Source organism: Odocoileus virginianus, chromosome 25 (assembly GCF_023699985.2).
Source record: "Odocoileus virginianus isolate 20LAN1187 ecotype Illinois chromosome 25, Ovbor_1.2, whole genome shotgun sequence".
Classification (NCBI taxonomy): Eukaryota; Metazoa; Chordata; class Mammalia; order Artiodactyla; family Cervidae; genus Odocoileus; species Odocoileus virginianus.
Window position 1 is genome coordinate 3,421,058 of NC_069698.1, and position 25,256 is coordinate 3,446,313.

Genomic DNA, 25,256 nt, shown 5'->3' on the forward strand with positions numbered 1-25,256 from the left:
CGCTGGCTCATCTCTTCAAATTCATCTCTAGCCTCACTCCCTATAAAATTCACAAGGTTTTATACTTGCAGTTCCTCAAACTTGCTCTTCAAGGCCTGAGGGCCTTTTCCCACTCAATTCTATTTACCTAGAAAGTCGTTCCCCTACTCTTTAAAGAGCTAGTTCCATCAGTAGTCTTGTGCTTCCAACTTAAGTATCACCTCCTGGAAAGGCCTTTCCTAAGCACTACACATAGACACACATACACATTTATGCATGTATACATATAAATATGGATACGTGTAGGTATATAAGTGTGTTCTACATTTCCTCCATTTTCTCTATCCCAGTCCCTTGTTTTTCTTTAAAACACTGATTACAATTTGCAACTATTTTATTAACTCCTCCTTTACCATAAATACAGAAACTATTCAGAGTCCTAAATTCTATAAACCATACTTTACTATAATTTAATTATAACACCCCACTATTTATAAAGCCTCAAATGATCCGGTTAACATCTACCTTTAACATTCACATCTCAAATGCATGAAAAAAGGACAGGATATTATTTTTTTAGAAAAAGGAACATTCATAACAAGAAAACTCTTGGTAGATGGTAGCTGAAATAATCATGGAAATTAAAAATTCAACAGAAGGATAGAAACAACAATCATGTTGAAAATAATAACGATATGAAGGTCACCACTCTACAAGGGTGCCAACATCTCTATAAGTATGATCTTCTTCCAATAGGGTAAGTTCATCGCAGGAGACACATGAAGATAAGGCAGGCCTCTGGTGGTACTCACCTGGAATTTGTCAATGCCAGATAAAGGGTACAGGCCAGCCCTCTAAGTTTCCTTTAAAAACGAATCACAATGTCTGGGAAGTAGAACTTTTGGTGGGCTGACAGGCATAGGCACCAATGAAAACAGATAAGAACATGCTCACCTAGAGCCAGAGCCAGGATCATGAATGCACTCTGCTCTACTGGACATTAAACCTTTAGTTACTGAATGTTAGAGAAGTATGGGGAGAGAGGGCTGGGAAAGAGTACAGGGCATCTGGAATGCAGCTGGTTACCCAAACTACTTTTGAGGCAGAAACTATTTTCCAAGTAGTATGGAAATATTCTAATATTATAATAACTAGTATGATAGCACTAGTGTATACTGGCTGAATACTAGCTCTATGCAAAAAGATGAAGTTAAGAAAATCTCTACAAAGTAGAAAAGACAAAAAATAAAAATGAGCATAGAAATAACAAAGTCAGAAATTCAGTCCAGGATGTCAAGCAGCTGAATAACAAACATCTCAAAAAGAAAAGAGAAAATGAAGAAGAAATTATCAAAAAAATAAAATGTCCTAGCACCAAAAAAAAAATAAATAAGTTCAGAACACTAGGGATATACAGAATATCCTAAAAATTCCCAGAAAGAAAAAAATAAAACAGGTTACAAGCAAAAGACTGAGAATCAGAATGACATCAAATATCTCAAAAGTACTATTATTGGAAGCTAAATGATAATAGAAACATAATTTTTAAAATTAAAGGAAAATTATTTTCAACCTATAATTTTACACCCAGGCAAGATACAAGTAAAGTGTACAAAGTATAAATTATTTTGAGACTTGAAAGGTCTCAAAAAATTTATCTCCCATTAAGCTCCCTTTCTAGGAAGCTGCCGGATGAAAGCTACTCACCCAAAACAAGGGAGTACACCTAGAAAGAAGAAAACTTAATCCAACAGGGGATTTACACAGGAGAGGGGCAAGGGTATCCCCAGAAATACAGAGAAACTCTAAAGCCAATTTAATAAAAACATGTAACTATTAATAGAATGAGGAATGGGAAGTGTGTGTGTGAAGGAGATGTATAAGGAAATTAATAAACCCTCATCTTCCACAGTAGGAAATCAAAAGATGATACCTAAGACGGAGAATATTTTTTAAACAGCGGTACAGCTTTTTAAAAGTACAGGTTAGTATCAAAGGAAAATGCCTAGAGGGTTGAAAGAAGTTACCTATAGTCAGAAACTACAATTAGAAATGATGAACCACAGACTGTTGAAATCTTTTAATATACTTGACAAACTGTATACATGTACTAGCGGGCATAAAACAAAAATAAAATTTGGGTAAGAAACAAAAATATTTTAAAAGGAGAAGGAATAGGAGAAAAACAACCAAGACCAAAATAAGGGCTGCTTCAGGTAAACACAGAAATTCAATATTTTTTTTAAATGCATAAAATTACTACCTTAATATATTAAGTCAAAGTTACAAGACATATTATTATCTCACCAAACACCAAAGATTATCTTGCTTATACTATTGATAACTGAGAGAGGTATATTAAAATATTCCACTGTCACTAGGAAGTCTTCTAGTTCTTTTAGTTCTACCAGTTTTTGTCACACAAGTATGTTGAGGCTATATTATTAGGTACATAGAAACTTTTGAGTTGTTAACGATTCCTAGAAAAATTGAATTTCTTATTTTTATGAAACATCCCTCTTTAATTTGAGGAATGCATTTGGCTTTAAAGTCAGCTAAAATATAAGGTTTAAAGTAAAAGTTTGGAATAAGATACCTCACTCAAATGTTAACCAAGAGAAGCCTAATGTAGCTATTTTCATATTAAACAAATAAAAAGTGACCAATATGGCTATTAGATGGGTAAAAATTACCCAAAATGTAAAGAATATCCAGAGAGCGTGGGCTTCCCTGGTGGCTCAGATGGTAGAGAATCCGCCTGCAGTGTGGGAGACCTAGGTTCCATCCCTGGGTCGGGAAGATCCCCTGGAGGAGGGCATGGCAACCACTCCAGTATTTTTGCCTGGAGAATCCCTATGGACAGAGGACCCTGGCGGGCTGCAGTCCGTGGGGTCGCAAAGAGTCGGACACGACTGAGCGGCTAAGCGCGGGAGGACAAAGAGCAATTCTTATACTCCGTCTTGAGAATATAAATCAGGACAAACTTTCTGGGAGGAAATGTAGAAACACATAAATAACTTATACAAGTGTGTAAACACTTCACAATTCCACCTCTAGAAATTTACACTAAGGCAACGATGTGAGAAATAAAAAAAGATCACTTTTCTTAATACTAAAAAACTAGAATGTTCAGCATAAACTAAATATTCAATACCAGGGAATTGGTTAACCAAGTTAAAGCAGTTTATGATAGACTATGAAAAATTATACTTTCAATATACAATAACCTATTTGCTGGCAAATTTACAATAGTATATTTTTTATACTATAAATCAATGTATATAACATCACACCAATTTACTAAAAATAAAAAGTGTTTATACATGTGTATATGGAAAGACACAAATGAAAATTCTAACAATAGTTTTGCCATTTGAAGGAATATATGGGTGAATTTTACTTTTATCTTTGGCATTTTCACATTTTTAAAGTTTTCTGAAGTGACCATTTAATACTTTTAAAATTTAAATCAACAACAAAACAATGGCAAATATAATTAGAAAAAAGAAGTTAACTTACATTTATCTCTAGCCATGTGAAGTATTGAACTAGTACAACTTTTAATCTTCTTGTTATCTGGAAATGCTAACACATCCACTTCACTTGTCTCTACTTGTTGAATCATACTCACATTCTGTACCAGATAATGGAATCAAAGTTTTCTCATACAAAAAGCGAATGCCCAATAAAGGAATATGCTTGCTATAGAATGACATAGCATAAACTGCACTTTATCAAAGATGATTCTGACTGGCCACAGATTAAATGTTACTCTTAAAGAATTTCTTACTTTAAAAGTTGTAGGTAAATCTTCATCTTCTGTAGGATCTATATCAAACCAATGATCATCTGTATCTCCTATTTCTTGTAAGCTTTTGTGAAACTCCAGCAGTCCTCCATTATATCTGCAAAGCATTTTAAAAGGTTAATTTGAACAACACTGTGTAATTAGCTTACCAATTAGACAATAAGCAACCCATTTGTGTGTGTATGTGTGTGTGTGTAAGTAGGATAATAATGTTCAGCATGCTACAAAAATACAAACACTAGGAGTCTCACCTGTAGTAGATTGGGATGAAATACAGGTGATAGACTATGTAGTAGCTCAAGCTTGAACAGTATGGGGCCATGGTAATTAAAGGGGTTGTAGAGTTGGCTGGCTTTTGTTTACTGTCCTGGAAGCCATGAAGAAAGAGAATGACAGGCACAGGTCAGCCAATGACTGACTCAGGACACAACGAAAGACAGAGGCCTCGAGGGCAGCCTTTATAGAGACCCTCAGCTCTGACGGCCATAAAGATAATCTGTGCTGAAAATCAGGCCCAGATTTAACAACACAGTGGAAGAAAGTGGCTACTACTATCAACTAAGGGTACTCCGTGAAAGCTAAAAGGCTTCTATGGTAACATTTAAAGAAATCTGACCAACTCTAAACATAAAGGCAGACCATGCTGAAAATAAGACCCAGTATTTAATCACAAGGATAGAACAACAGCAAAAACCAAAAGCATAGTCTCAACAGGACTATTATACTATTAGGACTCTGATATGGAACGAGGAGACCATGCAAATGTCAGTACCTCATCTGAGGTACATGTCCCAAAAGATGATGCTCTTCTTCCTTCTCAAAGTCCTCCCCTATCTCTGCTCATTGCCTAAAGACTGAAAAATCTAGGACTGGGTACAAGCAAAGCTCAAGTGAAAAAAGAGGAAGAAAAGGCTTGTTCACCATAAGCACTGCAGACTTCAGTACTTTCATTACTATGCAGAGGCAGGAATGTGTCTGGGAATGGATCTTAAGAGAGCTAAACCAATGGTCAAATATATAGCTGGGTAGGGAAATGTATACTGATAGGGGGCAATTCTCCCATAACTCAGCATTTACTGAATGCAAGGACATGCAAAGCCAATCCTAACATGTTGCTGAGGCTACTTGAAGCCTGGACACAACCAATGGCCTCTATGATAGTAACAGAGATGAAAACGTAGAAAATCTCTTAGCAGAGTATTCAAGAGAGGTCAGGGAGGAAACGATGGTAGGATGGACATGACACCATTGACTCCACCACGAGACAGGGTAGCCTAGAAAGGCCCAGAGGACACTCCGTTTCATCAATGCAGTGAAGAAACAGAGTAAGGAGGACACCGGGAGCAGCCCAGTGGTGGGCTGTTCTCTGCAGGCCAGCGGCGAAAGGACATGCTGCTGCCAGACGACTGGGTTTTCTAGTGTCAGTGATTTGGAAAATGGGTTCTCGATGTCCATCAATAAAGAAAATAAGCAGTAGTTCACATATCTGAAGGAAGGACAGCGGTCCAGACTCTTTGACTCAGAGCTGTGTTAATTCTCTCCACAGTATTAAAGGGATTTTGATTATCCTGACTTTCGTGAAATATCCAGTGGCAAACTACATTAAGGACATCATGCTAATAAACAGGAAGCAGGACGTCTTCTGGATAATAAAAACCAAGCACGCCAGAGGATGGAAGATCAGCCTTTCTAAGAATCAAGGAACTACCATATTAAGTGATGCTTTTAGGGATTCAACAGCTGGGCCCAGCAGTAATCCTTCATAAGGATTTGCATAAGTAAATTTTTCCTAATTCATCCTTCAGATCTCAGCCAAACATTATTTCTTCAAGGAGACTTCTGATTCCCAAGAAACACACTGAGGTTCCAACAAGGACTTTAATTCTTTATTATATTTTCCTTCATAGCTCTTTATCACATTTCATAATTGATTATTTAAATAACTGATTATTTGATTAAGGTCTACAAAGCTTCACTATACTGTCAGTTAAATGAGGAAAGAAACTGTTTTGTAAACCATTTTACCCCTAACACCTAGAGCAGTCTCTAATATATAATAAATGCTTAGAAATAAAATGAATGATTGATTCTACAAATGGCTAAGGATATACATATTAGAGGGCTTTCCTGTTGCCTCAGTGGTAAAGAATCTCCCTGTCAAGAAGGAGATTCATGTTCAATCCCTCAGTCGGGAAAATCCCCTGGAGAAGGAAATGGCAACCCACTGTACTATTTTCGCCTGGGAAATCCCATGGACAGATAAGCCTGGCAGGCTGCAGTCCATGCAGTTCCACAAGAGTTAGCTATGACTTAGTGACTAAACAACATACACATGGGAAGTGAACAGATAGCCCATATACATTCCTCTGTACCTAACCATGTAATACCCAATACTCCTCGACTCAGAACTGGGACACTTTCAATGTGTTATAAGCTCATTTATAACTTAAACAGCCATTCCAAGTGGTAATAATATTAATTACTATAATTATTAATTATGTAATAAGAATAGTAGTTTTGTGTCCAGAGCACTATGTTAATTACCTTATGAGGTGGGTACTGTTATTAGTTCCAAAGATTAGGCTTAGCAACACTAAATTTCCTAGGGTCGTATATCAGGTAAGTGGTATAAAATGTATTTGAACCGGCCTATCAGACTCCAAAGTCTATGTTCCTAATGCCTATGCTATACCACCTTTTATTGCCATGGCCTGTTAAATTTTATATTTAACATTCTCAAGTACATTAATGAAATGGTCTACAGAATCAGTGACAGAGAAAGAATCAATAGAGCACAAATGTCACGATCCCTGGTATACTGTCCATTACATAATGCTGAAAGTTAACAGGCAAGAACTACCCATTAATTAAAATTCTTACCTCTTCTGAGCACATCGAAGCAAACCACGGCCAAAATAAACTAATGACATAAAGTTTTCACAAATTTCATTTTCTTGGATCACCATCTTCATCACTAGAAATTTATTCTCAGCTTCTATATAATCCTGTAGTAACATAAAATTAGGTTTGGTTGATATAAAAATTATTTTCTCCTTTTACAATAAACAATTATTCGCCAAACTAAAGAAGATAGAGCAGCTTTAATACTGATTCAGTCATTTGGTCATTTATTCACATCTCTATTTGTAGAATCTCTGTATATGATCCCATAAAAATGTACTTAGTGCTTAATAAAACAGTTACAAAAGAACTTAAGATGTTTAGTGTTTCAAAGTGAAACATTAAAATAATAATCTTTATGTCTAAAACTGACAAATATTACCAACAAAAATAAGGGCTCTTCTAATGACTATGGGAACATAATTCTTTCTAATTTTTTTTTTCCTAATCAGAGCGCCAATCTTCCTAATTTTTAAAATAGTAAATAAGTGACTTTTTGACCACACATATAGTCTCTTTTGGGGAAGGATCATCTTGTTTATAAGCAATATAGGTATAGAAGTACAGGTCAGAATCAGTTCTAATAAATGTTTCAGTTACTATTATTAGAATAGGCACAATGGCCCCAATCTCCCTGAGGGAAAAAAAGTGCTGCATGGCATCGTTTTAAAACATCCTCTAGCACAACACACTAAACAATAATTAGCACTATGTGAAATTATTTAAACTGGAAATGTTTTCAGTTTGGTGCTTATAAATTCTACTTCACCTAATTAACAAGTTAGACTTATTTATGAAGCCAAGAAGAGAGTTAAATTTAAGAGTACAAAAAGTAAAAGAGATATCAAGGCTGAAATTGAGAAATCATTAAAAATAAGCAAAAGAAAATGTTAAATTTGTAAGGACCCTTAAAAATAACCCAGTTAACTCCTAGAGTTTCACTTTTGCACTTTATTTGATGAAGAACTGAGGTCAAATTCATATTTTATGTAAGAGGGTAAGATAAAAACCAGAGAGATTAAACCACACTAACACACTAGAAAATGGACTAAAATGTGTAAGTGAAACAAGCTAAACAAAATTTTCTGTTTTATACAAATGGTAAGTATTTGAAGGCTATACGCTTACATTAAGTTTATCTTATCAATATTTTTAGTTTCACAATATAGTCTCTGGCAGAATTACTCTATATCTTAAATACATGACAGAAAAGTCATGGAATGGTTTCAGTTTTTAGAGAATTTTTAAAAAAATCCACATTTTAACTTACTAAAATGAAGTCAAAGTATGTGAAAAGATTTATTTGAATGGACAAATAACACATGCTACATACCTCCTTCTTTCCTCTTTCAGTGAGGGCTACTCCATACAAAAACAGTAATGTCAGGTAATAACCAATATTAATCTGATGTGCCTAAAAAGATAAAATGTACCTTAGTTGATTATTTAGACTATGCCACTTCTTAGTATAGAAAGTTTTATTAAATACCCTAGGCCTATTTAATAACTATTAAAAGGAGCTAAATTATCATTTTATTATCAATCATCTAATAATCACTACAGAATTCATTTTAGATGTATTTAATAATTAGACCCAGAAGAAAGACAGTTAACAATTTCAAAATAAAACATTATAGTTTGAGCAAAGAAAATAAAAGCAAATGCCAAGAGTATTTATTCCACTAAAACTTTCCAAAAAATTCTAACTCTCTCTTTTTCTCATTGTATTTTAGGTGTAGGAACATTCTGTTGTTATGTTAGTCGCTCAGTTGTCCAACCTTTTGCAACCTGTGGACTGTCGCCCACCAGGCTCCTCTGTCCATGGACTCTCCAGGCAAGAATACTGGCGTGAGCTGCCATCTCCTTCAGCAGGGGATCCTCCCGGCCCAGGGACTGAGCCCAGGCCTCTGGCGTTACAGGCAGGCTTTCTACCACCTGAGCCACAGGGGAGCCCCTAGAAACACTCTAGATAACGACAAATAGCCAAGCATCTACCATCCAGCTTAAAAAGCACAAGGGTCTCTTATCGAAGCTTTTACTGTTCATGGGTGGTTTTGTTATAACAGTATAAACAAAGTTTATCACTTACTTAATGAAAAATTGAAACACAAATATTCCCTTCACGTCCTCCTTCAGAGGACCTTCCCGACCCAGAGCTCAAAAGCACGTCTTTTGTCTCCTGCATTGGCAGGCAGGTTCTTTACCACTAGTGTCATCTGGAAAGCCCTTATTTAAAAACAGCCTCTGCTGAATCAGAGATGGAAAATAGATTGGGGATTAGGAAGAGCGAGGATGGTAAAAGGTGTTATGTGACTGCTGCCTGCAAAGGGGCAGCAAAAGATTTTCGTGGAGAGGATACAGTTCTTTTATCATGATTGCAGCAGTGGTTACAAACATATACACTTGTGACAAAACGGCAGAGACCTATACACAGCTGTACATAAAAACCTCATCATATCTGGCCTGAGAATGTTACCCTTTGAAAGGCCTGCTTGCAAGTCTGACCCTTCGCTGGTGTCTGGAAATCTGGATATCAAGAGTATTCCCATTGTTCTCCAACAGGGGTGGTTGACTGTGCTCAGACTATTTGCGCCAAAGATGCAACTTATGCTGAACATCAGGAAGTTTCTTCTGTGAGTCTGGAACTTTGTCACATTTGAGACAGAGGATGCCCACATGACCAACCCCCAATAAAAATCTTTTTGTTTCTTTCCTTTTGGCTGTGCTGGGTCTTCACAGTTGTTTGAGACCTTCCCTAGTGGCGGCAAGTAGGGATGCTATTCTTCACCGTGGTGGGCACACTTTCTTTTTAATTGGAGGGTAATCGATTTGCAGTGCTATGCTGGCCTCTGCAGGTTTCTTGCTGTGGTGGGTCCTCTTGTTTCGGAACACACGATCCAGGCACAAAGACTTCAGCGGCTGCAGCTCAAGGCCTCTCGAGGGCAGGCTCAGTAGTTAAGCTGCTCAGACCTTAGTTCCTCCACAGTATGTGGGATCTTCCTGGACCAGGGATCAAACCCATGTCCCCTGCACTGGCAGGCAGATTCTTATCCATTGTCACCAGGCAAGTCCCTCCGTAAAAATCTTCATCAGTGATTCTCTAATGGACTTTCCTGGGCAAAAATACCACACACACATTGCTGCGTTTTTGTTGTGAAGGAGGGAAAGAGGGAATGTACTGTGTGACCCCTCATGGAAGGGAAAATACGTAAGGATGCCCAAAGATGGATTCCTCTAGGCTCTGCCTGTGTGTTAACACTTATGATCTGGGCATATCTTTACTATGTCATTGTAATAAATCTCAGTGTGAGTACAACTATATACTGAATCTCATGAGCCCTTTTGAAGGTGAGAGTCTTGGAGGCTCCTGACACCACACACTGTACCAGTGTCAGTGTCCCGGTTCTGAGAATACACTGCTGTTACGTGGATGTCACTACTGGGGGAAACTGCGTGAAGGGCACAGCAACACCTCTCTGTACTTTTGCATTGTACAATATTGTGTTTTTGCAATTTTTCTACATCTAAAATTATCTTGAAATTAAAAAATAAATTATCTGTGGAGAAAAATAGTGCTCATTCTGTTCATGAGCTTTATAGTGACTGAAGTATAACCACATCTTTTGTCACATTGACTTTTTTCATGAGATTTCCCCTTTACTAAAAGCAAGATTTTTTTTCAGGCACATAAGGATTATAAGCACCTATAGAATACAAGATGCTTTCTTTTTATACTGATCTAACTATCCTCAACTAGCCCACTTCTTATGGCCAACAGTATGTATTTATAATTGGCTGGGGTTAGTTCAGTTTCAAATTGATTTTAGTGGAAATATGCATGTATATTTATTGTCAATGGACCAAGTAGGGTTATAAACAAACTCCCCTGAAACATCTAATTGGCTTCCATCTTAAACTTCCTGTCTCTGCAGAGACTCTGAAGCCAAGACTATGTGCGTTTGTATCTTAACTCCACTAATTGATTAATTAAGCAAATTATTTAATCTCCATGCCCCAATTTCTAATCTGTAAAATGAGAGTAAGAAGATGGGCTGCCTGTGAAAAGTAAATGAGCTAATCCTTACAAAGTGCTTAGAACAGTGTTTGTTAAATAGCAAACATTAACAGGTGTGAGCTATTGTTTTGTAACTTTAAAAAAACTAGCTTCATAAATAATACAATACATCCTTTGGCTCATACAATTCTAAACAAAAAAAGCATCTGAGAACAAGATGAGATGCAGAAATGTGGGGACGCTATAACTAGAACATAAAGAAACTTAAAGATGCAAATGGTCTAATCAAATGCCCTGCCCTTTGCTTCGTACCTTCCCCCCACTAACGGAGATCATCTCAGGTGATAGGACTAAGTGGATATAGAGATGTTACCCCAGCAGTCCCCCCCAACCCCCACACCTGACTGCCACTTCCTAAAAGGGTGTTTCACCTCTCCTTGAAGACCTTGAGGATCAGAGAGCCATCTGGATACAGTTGTACACTGCTCTGATCATGACGATTTTAATTCTGCTCAAAAGTGCCACCAAAAGAGGAAATTTTTCCATTAGCAGTAAGACTCATCTTTGAAGTAATGCCTAGAGAAGGCTAAGCAATCAGCATCTATTAATGCTGATTTTACAATTATTTATTTAACTGCTTAGCAACCTGGTCACTAGGAGAAACAGCAGGTCTGCAGTGTCCCAGAAGTTCTTGGGATTACAGGTGGATGCAAACTCCCTTTTCCTTGTTCCCTCTTTTGACCCCATCTAGAATTCCTCTCAAAGAAGGCGATGGCACCCCACTCCAGTACTCTTTCCTGGAAAATCCCATGGACGGAGGAGCCTGGTGGGTTGCAGTACATGGGGTCAAGAAGAGTCAGACACGACTGAGCGACTTCACTTTCACTTTTCACTTTCATGCATTGGAGAAGGAAATGGCAACCCACTCCAGTGGTCTTGCCTGGAGAATCCCAGGGACGGGGGAGCCTGGTGGGCTGCCGTCTATCGGGTCACACAGAGTTGGACACGACTGAAGTGACTTAGCAGCAGCAGAATTCCTCTAGGGTAGTATATATCACCTCTTAGAATCTGTCCTGAAAGTCCTAAAAAAATATCATTTTTCCATCTCTGTGTACACCATTATAACATGGGAGTGGTGTCTTAGGCTACTTTGTTTGATGTCTGGGTAGTCCTTTCTTGAAGATAACTCTAATCCATATTCTTACCTGTATGCAAACTTAGCTTACTTTACTGACCCAATTATTCAAAGAACTGCCTCTTCCTTTTATGTCCTGTTCTATTGGTTCTTATTTTTGAAACAATGTTTATGCTTCCTCAGATTTTTCTCTATTTCTAAAGTATCATTTGACCTCAAATGTATGTCTTGTCAATTGTATCTCACAAAATTACACAGATAATAGAAATTCCAATTTTTACAAATACAGAAATACCAGTAGAATTACATATAGAAAGGATAAACAAAAGGTCCTACTGTACAGTACAAGGAACTGTATTCAACATCCTGAGATAAATCATAATGGAGAACAATATTTTAAAAAATGTATATATAACCAAATAATTTTGCTGTACAACAGAAATTAACACTGTAAACTGTAAAATAACTATACTTCAATTAAAGAAAGAAATATCAGTAAAAAGAGGAGATGTCTATTAATCAGGAGGAAAGGAAGAAGTAGTCTTTGAAGTTCATAACTCTTCATGTCTAACTGGGAAAGCCCATTTATACTAGTTCAAGGTTCTCTATTTAAGATGAACAATTTTATGGTAGGAAAGGAAACTAGAATAGGCTCATTAAACAGATGTGGTCATGAGAAAGTACAAGAGAAATGCAAGAAATCAATTTATGTGTATTTCCAGAGGTAAGTAAGGAAAATACAAATTGGCCTATACCCTAAAATGAGCATACACTGGATGTTCTCTCACTGAAAAATGTTGTCCAAGTCCACTATTTCAGACTTCCAAAGGAAAACACGCACAGTGTAATTAGTAGCGTGGATGTCCCTAAGCGCTGCTCCGAGCCGTGCTATTAAGAGGCGTAAGGTCAAAGCAGGCACAACTTCCTCCCCGATCTGGTTACTGGCTGCAACTTCTCTCTGTGAAAAATAATTTGGTCAAAAATTTCCTTAAGTTACAACAAACATCAACATTTATTTTTATTAAACAAATAATATACCCTCATCATAGAAAATCTAAAGAATAAAGAGGCCTTAAAAAAATCCACACAACCTAGATAAAACTGTCCTTATATTTGTTTGCTTTTAAGTAATTTGACAAATCTTCTTTATAACTACTTCCTCAAAATACTAAATACCAACTTTGCAAAAGAATTGGTAATGTCCACTCCTACTTCAGAGGAGAGTCATAATCCCACTTCCTTCTGATATCTTCTATTCTCTAACAGCTAAAAACTTCTTTCCAGCCCTGAAACTCTAGTAAGCAGGAAGATGCCAACACCAGGGCAAACCATCTTATGCTGTCATCTAACTGAAACCAAGTTAATACATAAGTTATTATGTACCATAGTTTGTTGCTTATATGGATGAAATAAAGGAAGACGTATGTCTTATCTTTGGGTGCATTCCCCAATGCTTTGTACCCCAAAGTGCTTGGCTTAAATTACATTCTTTGTTTAATGATATACTACTATCTATAGGGGAAATTTAATCTATACTTTAACTCAGTTTCCAGTTTCCAATACTTTCCTGTTCTTCTCCTAGGCTAACTAGATACTTAACTTCAGTCTCCATAACATTCAATTTTCTCCATCAAAACACATTCCCTAGATAAAGTAATATAGCATCATCTTTTTAAATACTGTCTACACATTGACAGTTTCCAAATTTATATTTTGAGCTCAGAACTATCATCTGAATTTCAGACTCATTTATCCAACCATATACTCAAGAATATCTCTTGAATCTGAAAAGGTATATAAAATATAACACTGAAGCTCTACCTTTGCCAAACAGTTTAGGTAGTTTCAGAGCAATACTCTCAATCAGAACTTTAAAAAGCTGGATAAAGTACAATTTTTTTTTTAAAGCAATGGACTACCAAGGCACTAAAATCTATGGGGCCAACATGCAAGAGAGGAGGAAGGCCCAGACACAAGAGACTGATTTTGCAGCCACTTTTTTTCTTAATGCAACTGCTGTATTCAGTTATGGCTGAGAGGTTGAAATGCTAGACAAAGCTTTCAGCAAAGTTGCGCAGCTGGGAGGGAAACTGGGAGTGCATAACCTACCAAGGAACAGTGTGCCTGGCAAACACCTCATTCTTTTGGTTAGAATCCTGAAGAAATTTATCCTTAGAGTAAGTGTCTCTTTTGGTTCCAATTGGAAGCAGACCCTAACACAAAGATATGAATGCAAGTAGTTTATTTGAGAGGCGCAGAGAACAATGGTAGCGGGGTGAAGAAGGGAATCAGGGAAGAGAAAGCAGGCTTTAAATTAAAAGGTGTGTTATTAAGCTAGCTACCACAGTGGCTGACTAGGGTTAATGCAACAGGAAACCATTGAAAAATTCAGCCTCAGTGTTATTCAACTTAAGGTGAGAGGGTAATGGGATTTTTTATATAGTAATTCCCAAGGTTTATTGATGGTGTGCTTTCTGAGGTCAGGGAGTGTACTAATTCCTTGAGATCTCTAAAATTCTGTGAGAATTATAGCTTTCTGCAGTTCCAGGCACAATGGTAAAGAATATTTTTGCCAATGCTGGAGACTCAGGAGGCGTGGGTGCAATCCCTGGGTTGGGTAGATCCTAGGAAATGGCAACCTGCTCACAGTATTCTTGCCTGGAAAACCCCACTGACAGAGAAGACTGCTGGGCTACAGTCCATGGGGCTGCAAAGAGCTGGACACGACTGAGTGACTGAGCATGCATGCATGCAGTTTCAGAAAAAAAGCCTGAAATGTAGAGATGAAGACATTGAAAACTAGAGACTGGCCAGAGTATACCAAAATGATTCAAGGGGCCAAGGAGTATGGGCAGGGCACTGGCAGTATCTGCTACAAGGCGTAAGCCACAGACACTTCATAGAACAGAAGTGAAACCTGGAATCATCTCAGTCCCTAGCTGAATTAAGTGATCTGTAAGAAAAGCACAAGTAAACATTACTAAGAAAGATTCTGTCTTGTTTTTCTAGTTCTCAAAAGAAGGTTGCCTGAAACTAACCCAGGCAGCCATTGTAAGTAGAAGAATTCTGTATTATCCTTTAGATGACTATAGAATTTAAAAATAGCTTTATTGAGTTATAATAAACATATTTCAGGTGTACAACATAGTGATCTGACATTTTTCTTATGACATCCTCATAAAATGATGACTGCAATAACACCAGTTACCATTCATCATTATACAAATTTGTTTTAATATTATTGACTATATTCCTTAGGTGTATATTATATCCCCTTGACTTATTTATCTTACAGCTGTAAGTCTGTATCTCTTAATCCCCTTCAGACAAAATAGATGACTATGGAATTTGTATTGAAGCGTTCAAGTTCATTTATTTATGAGTTTGGTTATTTTTGCCTTTTTTCTTAACATTCTTACCAGACATTTGTTTTATTCTGTTTCATTAGATTTGTCTATTTTTATTCTTTTTTTAAACTTTGCTTTAAATTTTCTGTTCTTTCTTTAAACTCTTGAATTTTGTTTAGATAACTGGCATTCAACCTTGCTTCTTTTTCTACTACATGCATCTCAAGCTACAAATAATCCTTGCAGCACAGCTTTTATCTAATAACACAAATTATGACACATGTTTTTCATATATTTTAGTTCCAAAATGTATCTAATGTCCAATGTGCTGTGTTCCTTGATTTAGAGGTATATATCTTAATTTAGGAACAACGATTTTCTAGTTTGTGTATCTATAACCAATTTTTAAATCAATTGTACAAATGTTAGAGAACATGCTCTGCATGTTTTGATTCTTTGAAATTTGATAAGACTTGCTTTATGAACTAGCACATGGTCAATTTTTGTAAATATTCTATGTGTATTTAAAAAGAATACATTTTTTGTCACTGTTGGGTTCAATGTTACATATACATAAATGAATTAGACCAAATAAATTAGACTAAGTTTGCTATAGTTCTACTAACTTTGTGTTCATGTTCTATCACTTATTAAGAGAGCTGTATTAACATTTCCCTCTGGGACTACTAATTGGTGCATTCCCCCTTTAGTATTATCAATTCTTGTTATCTTATACACAAAATTTCTGAATATATTTGGGTCTACTTCTGGAATCTCTCTTCTATTTTACAGACTTGTCTATAGAGTCAAGAGCAAGTAACACAATCTTATAGTTATTAGAGCTTCATAGTAAGTTTTAACATCAAACTGGGCAAACTCCCAGCACTTTTTTGTTTCTACAATGCTTTCATAATTTTCTTGGCTAGTCTTCCTTTAATTTCTGATTTGAACTTTAGAATTAGCTTTTAGTAAATAGAAAACCCTCTTGCTATTTTTATTGGAATTTTGTGATATTTGTAAATTTTTATTTCAGGAAAATTGGCATCTCTGTCACACTGTGTCTTCCTACATCTATTGCTTCCCATTCAGGTCTTCATATCTTACTTTTTAATAGAGTCTTAGAAATTTTTACTTACTGTTTCAATATAGTATTGATTTCTAAACTTAAATATGAAAAAATAGATGTGTCGGGGTACTTGCCACAATGGATTCCCAGACCTACCCCCAAAGATTTTGATTCTTTGGGACTAGTATGGGGGTCAGAATAGGTTCATGTAAGTGGCTTAGAAAAAACTTTTGAGAAACACCAATTTATTTCTTGTGTATTTCTTAAGTGTTTTCCTGGGTATTTTATCTTTTTTTGTTGCTATCAGAAGTACTTTTCTTTTATTCTTACCTTCTAATTGGCTATTGTTTATACAATAAAGCCTACTGATTTCTATTTCATACTGTGGTTTCTAGGTGATTTTCAAAAAATGAGAGGGAAAAAAGTGGCATTATTCCACCCATTTCAAACCAGAATTCATATTTTTGGTATATTACCTCATTTAAGGTTATAATCATACATAAAGTCTTTGGATATTTTTAGAGCTTTTATGAATTTTTAATCATAATAGTATTAATTTGTTTCATGGAAATAATTAATAATATATTCTTTCACAGAAAAGGTAAATGTGGCCTTTTCAGGGTACCTATGGTGTTCTGTCTCCTTCCCCCAATTAACTGTCACAAAGAATAGATAATCATTTTCTTTAACTTTGGGAAATTTCATTAATTTACAAACTGATACTCATCCTGTGTCAAAAGCTTCACAAATTATCTGGAAAAACTATTTATAAGATGCAAATCAATAATATATTCTCTAGAATATTTATCTCATTAAAAATCCAGAAGTCTTATTATTTTCTTTTTATTTTATATTTTTGAAAAAGCCATCAGCATTTTACAAATTGGGAAAACTGAAAGTAGTTCCCTCTTCCAGAACAGTATGTTGCCCATTATTAGAATTCAACCCTAGACCTTATAAGCTACTAACCCACATCCTTACTATTATTCTTGAAAGGCTAGCATCAACTTTATTTATTTAATTAATAAAAGTCTAAGCCGAAACCAAAGCCCTTCATAAGGTGTAAGACAGTTTCAAGAACTTAGTGTCACTGTTGTGGTAAAGAAAGAAGGAAAGAAAGGGAAGGAAGAGGACGGAAGGAGGAAAGGGAGAGAGAGAATGAGAAAAGACGGGAGGGAGGGAGGAAGGGTCATTGTAAAGTAATAAGAAATACACATACTGATCTCTGTCCCCAGTTCCTGCCAATATTTGGTCTTTGACTCTAAGCACAGAGCTCCTAAAACCCTTGGAATTTCCTGGATGACAGAAAGATAGTGTCTTTTGCTCTAAAGTGGTAACTCTTGGTGGGCTCCTGGATGGACACTTGGGCACCAGAAAGACCAAGCTATGATTAGAAGTTTGGAACTTTTAGCACCACACCCCCAAAGAAGGGAGGGAAGCTGGAAGGTAAATTAATAATTAATAAATCAACATACCTACATGATGAAGTCCCTGTAAAAATTCTAAGACTATGGGGTTTGAAGAACTTGCAGTTTGTAGATGCCAGGAGAATGGTGAACCCCAACTCCAAAAGGAGACAAGTTCCTGAACTTGAGACCCTTTCTTGACCTATGTATCTCTTCATGTGGTTATTCAGCTGTATCCTCCATAAATCACATCCTTTGTCATGTAATTAACTGGTAAATGTGTTTCCCTGAGTTTTATGAGCTGTTCTAGCAAATTACTGCACTCAAGAGGGATCATGGCTGAGTATACAAGCGGCCAATGGATAGCCAGCTAGTCAGAAGATCTGCGAAAAACGAGGACGGGTGATTGGCATCTGAAGGGGAGCAGTCTGAGACTGGGCTCTTAACTTGTGGGATGGGATGCTAACTCTAGGTAGACAGTGTCAGAACTGAAGTGACTTGTGGGACACCCAGAGAATGCTGGAGAATTGACTGGTGTGGGACCAAACCCACATATTCAGTGTCAGAAGTGGTGTGAGTGTGACAGTGGTGTGAAGGCAAAGGAACACAGCGTGTCATACATAGAGAGCTACACTTCAGCCCAAAATACCAAATTATTATCTTACCTGCATAGTTTGGAAAGAAAAATCTTCTTGTAAGAACTTCTTGATGTGAGGAACCACACCTTTTGGTAGAGTGTTAATTGCATTCAACAATTTCTTCACTTCTAATAGTAGGTTAACAGGGACAAGGTCAGTAGGTGTGTCCTTTTCCTGTTTGTCCTAGACAACATTTTAAAAATTTACACAATTATTCATGATCTTATTTACTACAATATTAGAACCAGTTGATGTATTTTTTAAAAGTATCTTTACATGCTATATGTGATCACTGTGGCAGACTACAGAAAATCCCCATAAGACATTCTCTCTGTTTTCAAGGAATGTACAACACAGTCAGAAGTTTAAGATCAGAACTCAAGAAGCTTTAACCTAGGGAAGGCCACTATAAACACATTTATAAACTATAAACAAAGCACAGACTCAAAGATGGGAATAATTATATCTTTTTTTACTGCAGCAGGATGGGAAACATGAATGATTTTAGGCTTACATGTGAGTGAAGCCTCAAAAAATGATTGCCCTTGAGACATACACGGCATGTAGGGAACTGGTCCATTTAAAGGCATAAAAAATGCTAAGTTTAAAATACTAAATAGGTTATTCTACAAAATAATATGAGAACTATCTCCAATAGTGCTTTTTACATTATGTGACTAATGCTTCAGCTACTACATACAGCAATTTGAAAATGAATGCAGCTGTAATACTTTAAGTTATAAATAAATTAGCGTAATATAATCTACACCTAATCTCAATTCAGTCAGAGCTGAATAAATAGTAATAATCTTGGGACTTCAGGAACTGATCCTTATAGACTTAACAAAGCTGTAATTAATCGTTAACTAATAGCTATATAGTCAAGTCTTGCTGAATTTTCTATTAACATTAATTGTGAGAAGGAGTGGGCAACAGAAATGAATGAATGTCCTGGAACGGATGGATGATGGCCTTCCTTCAAACCTTAACAAGATAGCACAGCTCTTATAACTCTGAAACTCTGGGATTATGGACATGCAGCCACTGACCTATGTGTATGAAAACATCTTCACTGCAGAGACCATGCAGAGTCACTGAGAAGACAAGAGTCGCTGGCCTGGGGTGACTCTGGCTGCCAGGTTTCTAACAGGCCTGGGACTACCCAGAAACAAAGGTGGTCCAATGCAGACGACTCCTCCCCCTCCTCTCCCCTTTCCTTCACCTCCAACACCGAACAAATACATCTTGCATTTTCTGGTACACTTCATTATATTTACATCCAAAAATGTAGGAAACGTTAACAGTTTGCTAAATCTCAGTAAAGAGTATATGTGTTCACTGTATTATTCTTACAATTTTTTTGGTAGGTCTGAAATTTTTCAAAAAGTTAATTTAAAAAAGTTTATAAAAAATTAACCAAACAAACATTTACAAAGAAATGAAGTGATCACTGTCAACAGTCGTGTATTTCAAAGTAAAGATCAATTCTGCAGTCAAAAGTCACTGCAGAATCATCTAAGACTAATTACCAAATTGGTACACAAGTAAGATCATGGTGTGAATAAAATTTTTTCAACAGGAAACACTATAAGCTTCATGTTTGTTAAATAATCTTATTATAAACACAATTTTAATTTTTAAGTTGTCAAAATAGTTGGTACTCAATCCATTTTTGCAAAATAGATTTAGCATCTAAGCCAAATTCAGCTTAAACTTCCCACCTCCTTTGCCTGTGTTTTCTGAAATCTGTATCTAGAAATGGCTTTTCTGGATCCAGTCCCCCTAGTCCAAGTGTACATCCCTTAGTACATTTGCACATGTTGTATTTTCTCTGCAACATTCTTTTAATAACCTTATGCAGGTGAATACTATAGTTATGTTATGTTTATATATTTTTCTCCTAAGTTACTAGACAACTTTTATAAACTTTATTAGCAAGTGGACATCATTCTTTATATAAAACTATGTAGAAAGTAAAAATTGCATTAAAAAGAACCTATCAAACAAATATCTCTCATCAAGGCTTCACTAAATATAAATACATATGACATTCACAAATGTGTCTGTATCTTTTAATCTACTACAAAGTCTATTGTCGCTGGTAACAAGCACTTTATACTGGTGTATAATTCAGTTGTTCATTAGGTTCTGACAGTTAAAATAAAAACGGGAAAAAGAATTAACTTCAGAAACAAATCAATGAAATTTCTTACTAAATAAAATTCTTTGTGTATGTTTTCTTGCTATGTATATAGTGTTCATCTTCTTTTAATTTTGTTTAAAAGGATAAATAAGAGATATCTTAAAACCAACTATTGTGATGTTTCTGGGCAAGTCAATTAACTTATCTACTAATTTTAACTTACAATGAGGATGGATGTTTATAATGATAACTTTGAGACATAAATATCAATTATGAAAAAAAGATTTAGTGATGACCACTAAGGTAGGAAAATTTTTAGCAGGTAATTAAGCTGATTAGATTTAGTATTCTATTCTCATACAACACTAGTTAACTAAATGTTCTCTTACCAGTTGATCAGTTGATTTTTCTACCTTTTTCTTGGTTTCCTCTGTAGCCTGCTCTTCCAGAGGAAGATCCCTATTTCAAATGAAAAAGAAAGGTATATTCAGAACATCTCCTTACAAAAAACACAGTTAAAATTTTTTGATTAATTTCTGCCTGTATTAGTAAAGAAACTAACATACGAATTTTGGCCTGAAAGTTTCAAAAGTGTAAAACAATACGTACCAAAGCCTGGCAATAGTGTTTAGGTGCCATCTCTCTTTAGGGACTCAGATAAAGAAAAGAAATTATTCCAAGTCCTTACTGGATGGTGGCAGAGAGAACAGAAAGCTGATGTAAAAAAATTTTCATCTTTAACAAACACACAACAGATCAAAACAATGGGAAAAATTGACTTTATAGCACTGTTTCAGAGGCTGAAAAGATCAACATTTTGTGTGTGCGTGTGTGTGCATGTGCAGTGTGTGCATGTGTGTGTGTGTTTATGAAAATAATTAAGGTTTGGAAGTGTCTATCTTACATAGTTTTTTTTTTTTTTTCAGCTTTTTGGCATCAAAATGATCTGGTTTTCCAAAGTGGCTTTTTTAACTGAGGTAGGAGAGTATCATATTTAGAAATTATTTAACTATTTCTGTAGAAAGGAATAATGACAAGTTTTGCTTTTGACATGTACTTGAAATGTGAACATATGCAGTATTGTTTATTGAACTGAAAATTTATTTATAAAATTGCTTTTGCCTACATACAGAACCATGACACAAGATTTGAGAACCATAACATAGGGTCATATACAATTTATATAATCTGCATAATTCTATATACTAGCAGACAAAAAACTGAGGTGAGTAACCTATCAATTGATTTATTCAGAATTGTACTTTGTAAATATCCTATTTCACTTCACATTTATATACTGATTTGACTGACAATCATTTATCATCTACTATGTGCTAACTGATTTTGTCAGGGGAAACTGGGACAGATAAACAGTACAGAATTGTCTATACAGTGAACACTGCAACAAAAGCTGATTTATACACACAAACAATATTTCACAATAGGAGTCAGTGTTCTTTAAAATGTTATGGGAAAAAGAAAGTGTTGTCCTGTACTTCTAAGCCCCATTCCAAAAAGGAACACAAGGAATCTGTGTTACCAAGGAATGAAAAATACTACAGCAGTCTTCTGAAGCCCGTTAAGGTTTGAGAGAGTACAAAATGTTCTCAAAAGGTATATTCTACCTGTTGACTCCAATTTAGGGTCATTTACTCCTTAACCCAGTAGTTCTCAGTCCCAGACTTTAATGCATGTTAAAATTATCTGTGAAGCTTTGGAAACATCCAGATGTCCAAACCCTACTTCAGAATTCTTAAACAGAAGTGTGGTACATGAGCTTCGATATGCTCCATAGGTTCCATAACAAATTTTCATGTGAAAACTTGACTGATCTGCACTTTCTTCACAACATTAAAAGTGCTCTAATAAAAGTTGCTAATGAAATTCTATTTGCTACTCCAGTAGCTTTGTCTTGGGTCCTCATTTTACTGACCCCTTCTGCATTATTTAACATCATATATCATATATGCCAACCCTCCGTGAACACTTCTACATCCTTTGCTGCTATTGTTTCTCCTCCTAGCCCCTCAGCTGTCCACTTCTCAATTTGTACCACTGGCTATCCCTCTTCCTTTCATTTATCTCCTCTTCCTTTCATTTATCTTATTCATTTATTATTTCAATAATATTTACATAGAACTGCACACGTTAACACTATCAAACCATGCTCCCCATGTATTAGATCAGGACAGTACCCCAGTGGTCATATATGGCACCTACTTTATTCTACTGATGGGTAAATCAATGCCAAGAGAAGTCATCCACTAGAAAGCAACAAAGCTAAAACAAAGTGCAAGACTAGTATTTTGTTTTTTCTTGCTATTCTGCTACTTCTACCATTGTGTACTTTATTCTGCTGCTGGGAAAAACTGAAATTTTGCTATAATAAACCTGAAATATACATATATAGCATATAGTAATGCTGCATTCATCTCACACGCTAGTAAAGTAATGCTCAAAATCCTCCAAGCCAGGCTTCAGCAATATGTGTATTGTGAACTTCCAGATGTTCAAGCTGGTTTTAGAAAAGGCAGAGGAACCAGAGATCTAATTGCCAATATCTGCTGGATCATCAAAAAAGCATGAGAGTTCCAGAAAAACATCTATTTCTGCTTTATTGACTATGCCAAAGACTTTGACTGTGTGGATCACAATAAACTGTGGAAAATTCTGAAAGAGATGGGAATACCAGACCACCTGACCTGCCTCTTGAGAAACCTGTATGCAGGTTAGGAAGCAACAGTTAGAACTGGACATGGAACAATAGACTGGTTCCAAATAGGAAAAGAAGTATGTCAAGGCTGTATATTGTCACCCTGCTTATTTAATTTATATGTAGAGTACATCATGAGAAACGCTGGGCTGGAGGAAGTACAAGCTGGAATCAAGATTGCTGGGAGAAATATCAATAACCTCAGATATGCAGATGCCACCACTCTTACGGCAGAAAGTGAAGAACTAAAGAGCCTCTTGATGAAAGTGAAAGAGGAGAGTGAAAAAGTTGGCTTAAAGCTCAACATTCAGAAAATCAAGATCCTGGCATCCGGTCCCATCACTTCATGGCAAATAGATGGGGAAACAGTGGCTAACTTTTTATTTTTCTGGGGTCCAAAATCACTGCAGATGGTGATTGCAGCCATAAAATTAAAAGACACTTGCTCCTTGGAAGGAAAGTTATGACCAACCTAGACATCATATTAAAGAGCAGAGACATTACTCTGCCAACAAAGGTCCGTCTAGTCAAGGCTATGGTTTTTCCAGTAGTCACATATGGATGTGAGAGTTGGACTATAAAGAAAGCTGAGTGCTGAAGAATTGACACTTTTGAACTATAGTGTTGGAGAAGACTCTTGAGAGTCCCTTAGACTGCAAGGAGATCCAACCAGTCCATCCTAAAGGAGATCAATCCTGGGTGTTCATTGGAGGGACTGATGTTGAAGCTGAAACTCCAATACTTTGGCCACCTAATGCGAAGAACTGACTCATTGGAAAAGACCCTGAAGCTGAGAAAGATTGAGGGCAGGAGGAGAAGGGGACGACAAAGGATGAGATGGTTGGATGGCATCACCAACTCAATGGCCATGAGTTTGGATGGACTCCGGGAGTTGATGATGGACAGAGAGGCCTGGCATGCTGTGGTTCATGGGGTGGCAAAGAGTCGGACAGGACTGAGCAACTGAACTGACTGAACTGAATGTTCCATATTTAGCCCTCTTTCTTCTTAATACATTTTCTATTTAAATCAATCTCATTTATGCCCATGAATAAACACTCTCAAATAGGAATCATGTTCTTCTTATTGACTATTTTTACCTTCAAGTCTCCAGCTCAACATCTGGTATAAAGTAGGCACTCAAATATTCATTGAATGTATGAATATACAAATAAATAAATAAGTAAGCAAACTTCCATGAATTCAAATAGTAACGCATTCCAATGATTCACAAATCTGTATCTGCAACCTTAATTTTTCTTTGATGTTACAGCTACATATTTCCATCCACCTATCTGACAATCTCCGTAAGACTATCTTAGCGACACCTCAATCTGCTCATATCTAAAGTTGAACTCATTATCTGTCCTCTCTTACTTTCTCAACACACATTAAAACTGTTCTCCTTTTGTGATCTCTGTTACTTAACAGTACATATTTCCTTGTGATCATTAGAAACCTTCAAACTAGCTCTACTTCTCCTCTGCCCCTTTTCTCGTAACTCTGCACAAAATAAAGCTAACTCCTTATCAGGAGTCAAACTCCTCCCCAAGAATTTACCTTAAATACTTTTTTCTTGCTGTTTCCTCAGCTAAGCAACCTCCCATGTGCCCTGATTCTACATTCATCAAGAGCCGTCTTTATCCTTTAAAACTCAGTTCACATGTCACCTAAAAACCCACTGAACCCCCCAGTCAATAATCAGTGTTTCATCCTATATACAGCCACAGCCTTTCTACTGTAATACTTACACATGCATTTTGCCTAAAGGTAAGACAACTTTTTAGATATCTTCTGACTATATTATAATTCTAAGCTGTTGTTCAATCGCTAAGTCATGTCTCACTCTTTGCAACCCCGTGGACTGTAGCACACTAGGCTCCTCTGTCCTCCACTATCTCCCGGAGATTGCTCAAATTCATGTCCATTGAGTCGGTGATGCTATCTAAGTACACATATTTTATTTTATTCTTATTCCCTAAGTGTCAAGGAGGTAATTAAATATTTGCAAAAACAACACATTGTTTATTGTATGAGATAGGGCAATGTGGGAAGGAGATCTCCAATACTAACCAGCTCTTTACTATTACATGGGAAAGGTCTAA

General features: G+C 36.3%; 1 protein-coding gene across 11 annotated transcripts in view; it reads right to left on the reverse strand.

Moving 5' to 3' along the window:
- The window catches only part of DZIP3 (DAZ interacting zinc finger protein 3), a 116,995-nt gene that overhangs the window by 74,338 nt on the left and 17,401 nt on the right, over positions 1 to 25,256 (reverse strand). For 10 of the 11 annotated variants that reach the window (XR_011483449.1, XM_070454930.1, XM_070454926.1 and 7 more), the window contains exons 3-8: positions 20,828 to 20,897; positions 18,323 to 18,478; positions 12,680 to 12,796; positions 8,022 to 8,102; positions 6,668 to 6,792; positions 3,770 to 3,884 (exon numbers count right to left, since the gene is read on the reverse strand). Coding sequence is in view for 10 of the 11 variants with exons in the window: in XM_070454930.1 (XP_070311031.1) it covers positions 3,770 to 3,884; positions 6,668 to 6,792; positions 8,022 to 8,102; positions 12,680 to 12,796; positions 18,323 to 18,478; positions 20,828 to 20,897 (664 nt within the window). In the remaining variant the exon portion in view is untranslated. The remainder of the gene's footprint in view (positions 1 to 3,769; positions 3,885 to 6,667; positions 6,793 to 8,021; positions 8,103 to 12,679; positions 12,797 to 18,322; positions 18,479 to 20,827; positions 20,898 to 25,256) is intronic. The other variant, XM_070454932.1, reaches the window with a different exon arrangement.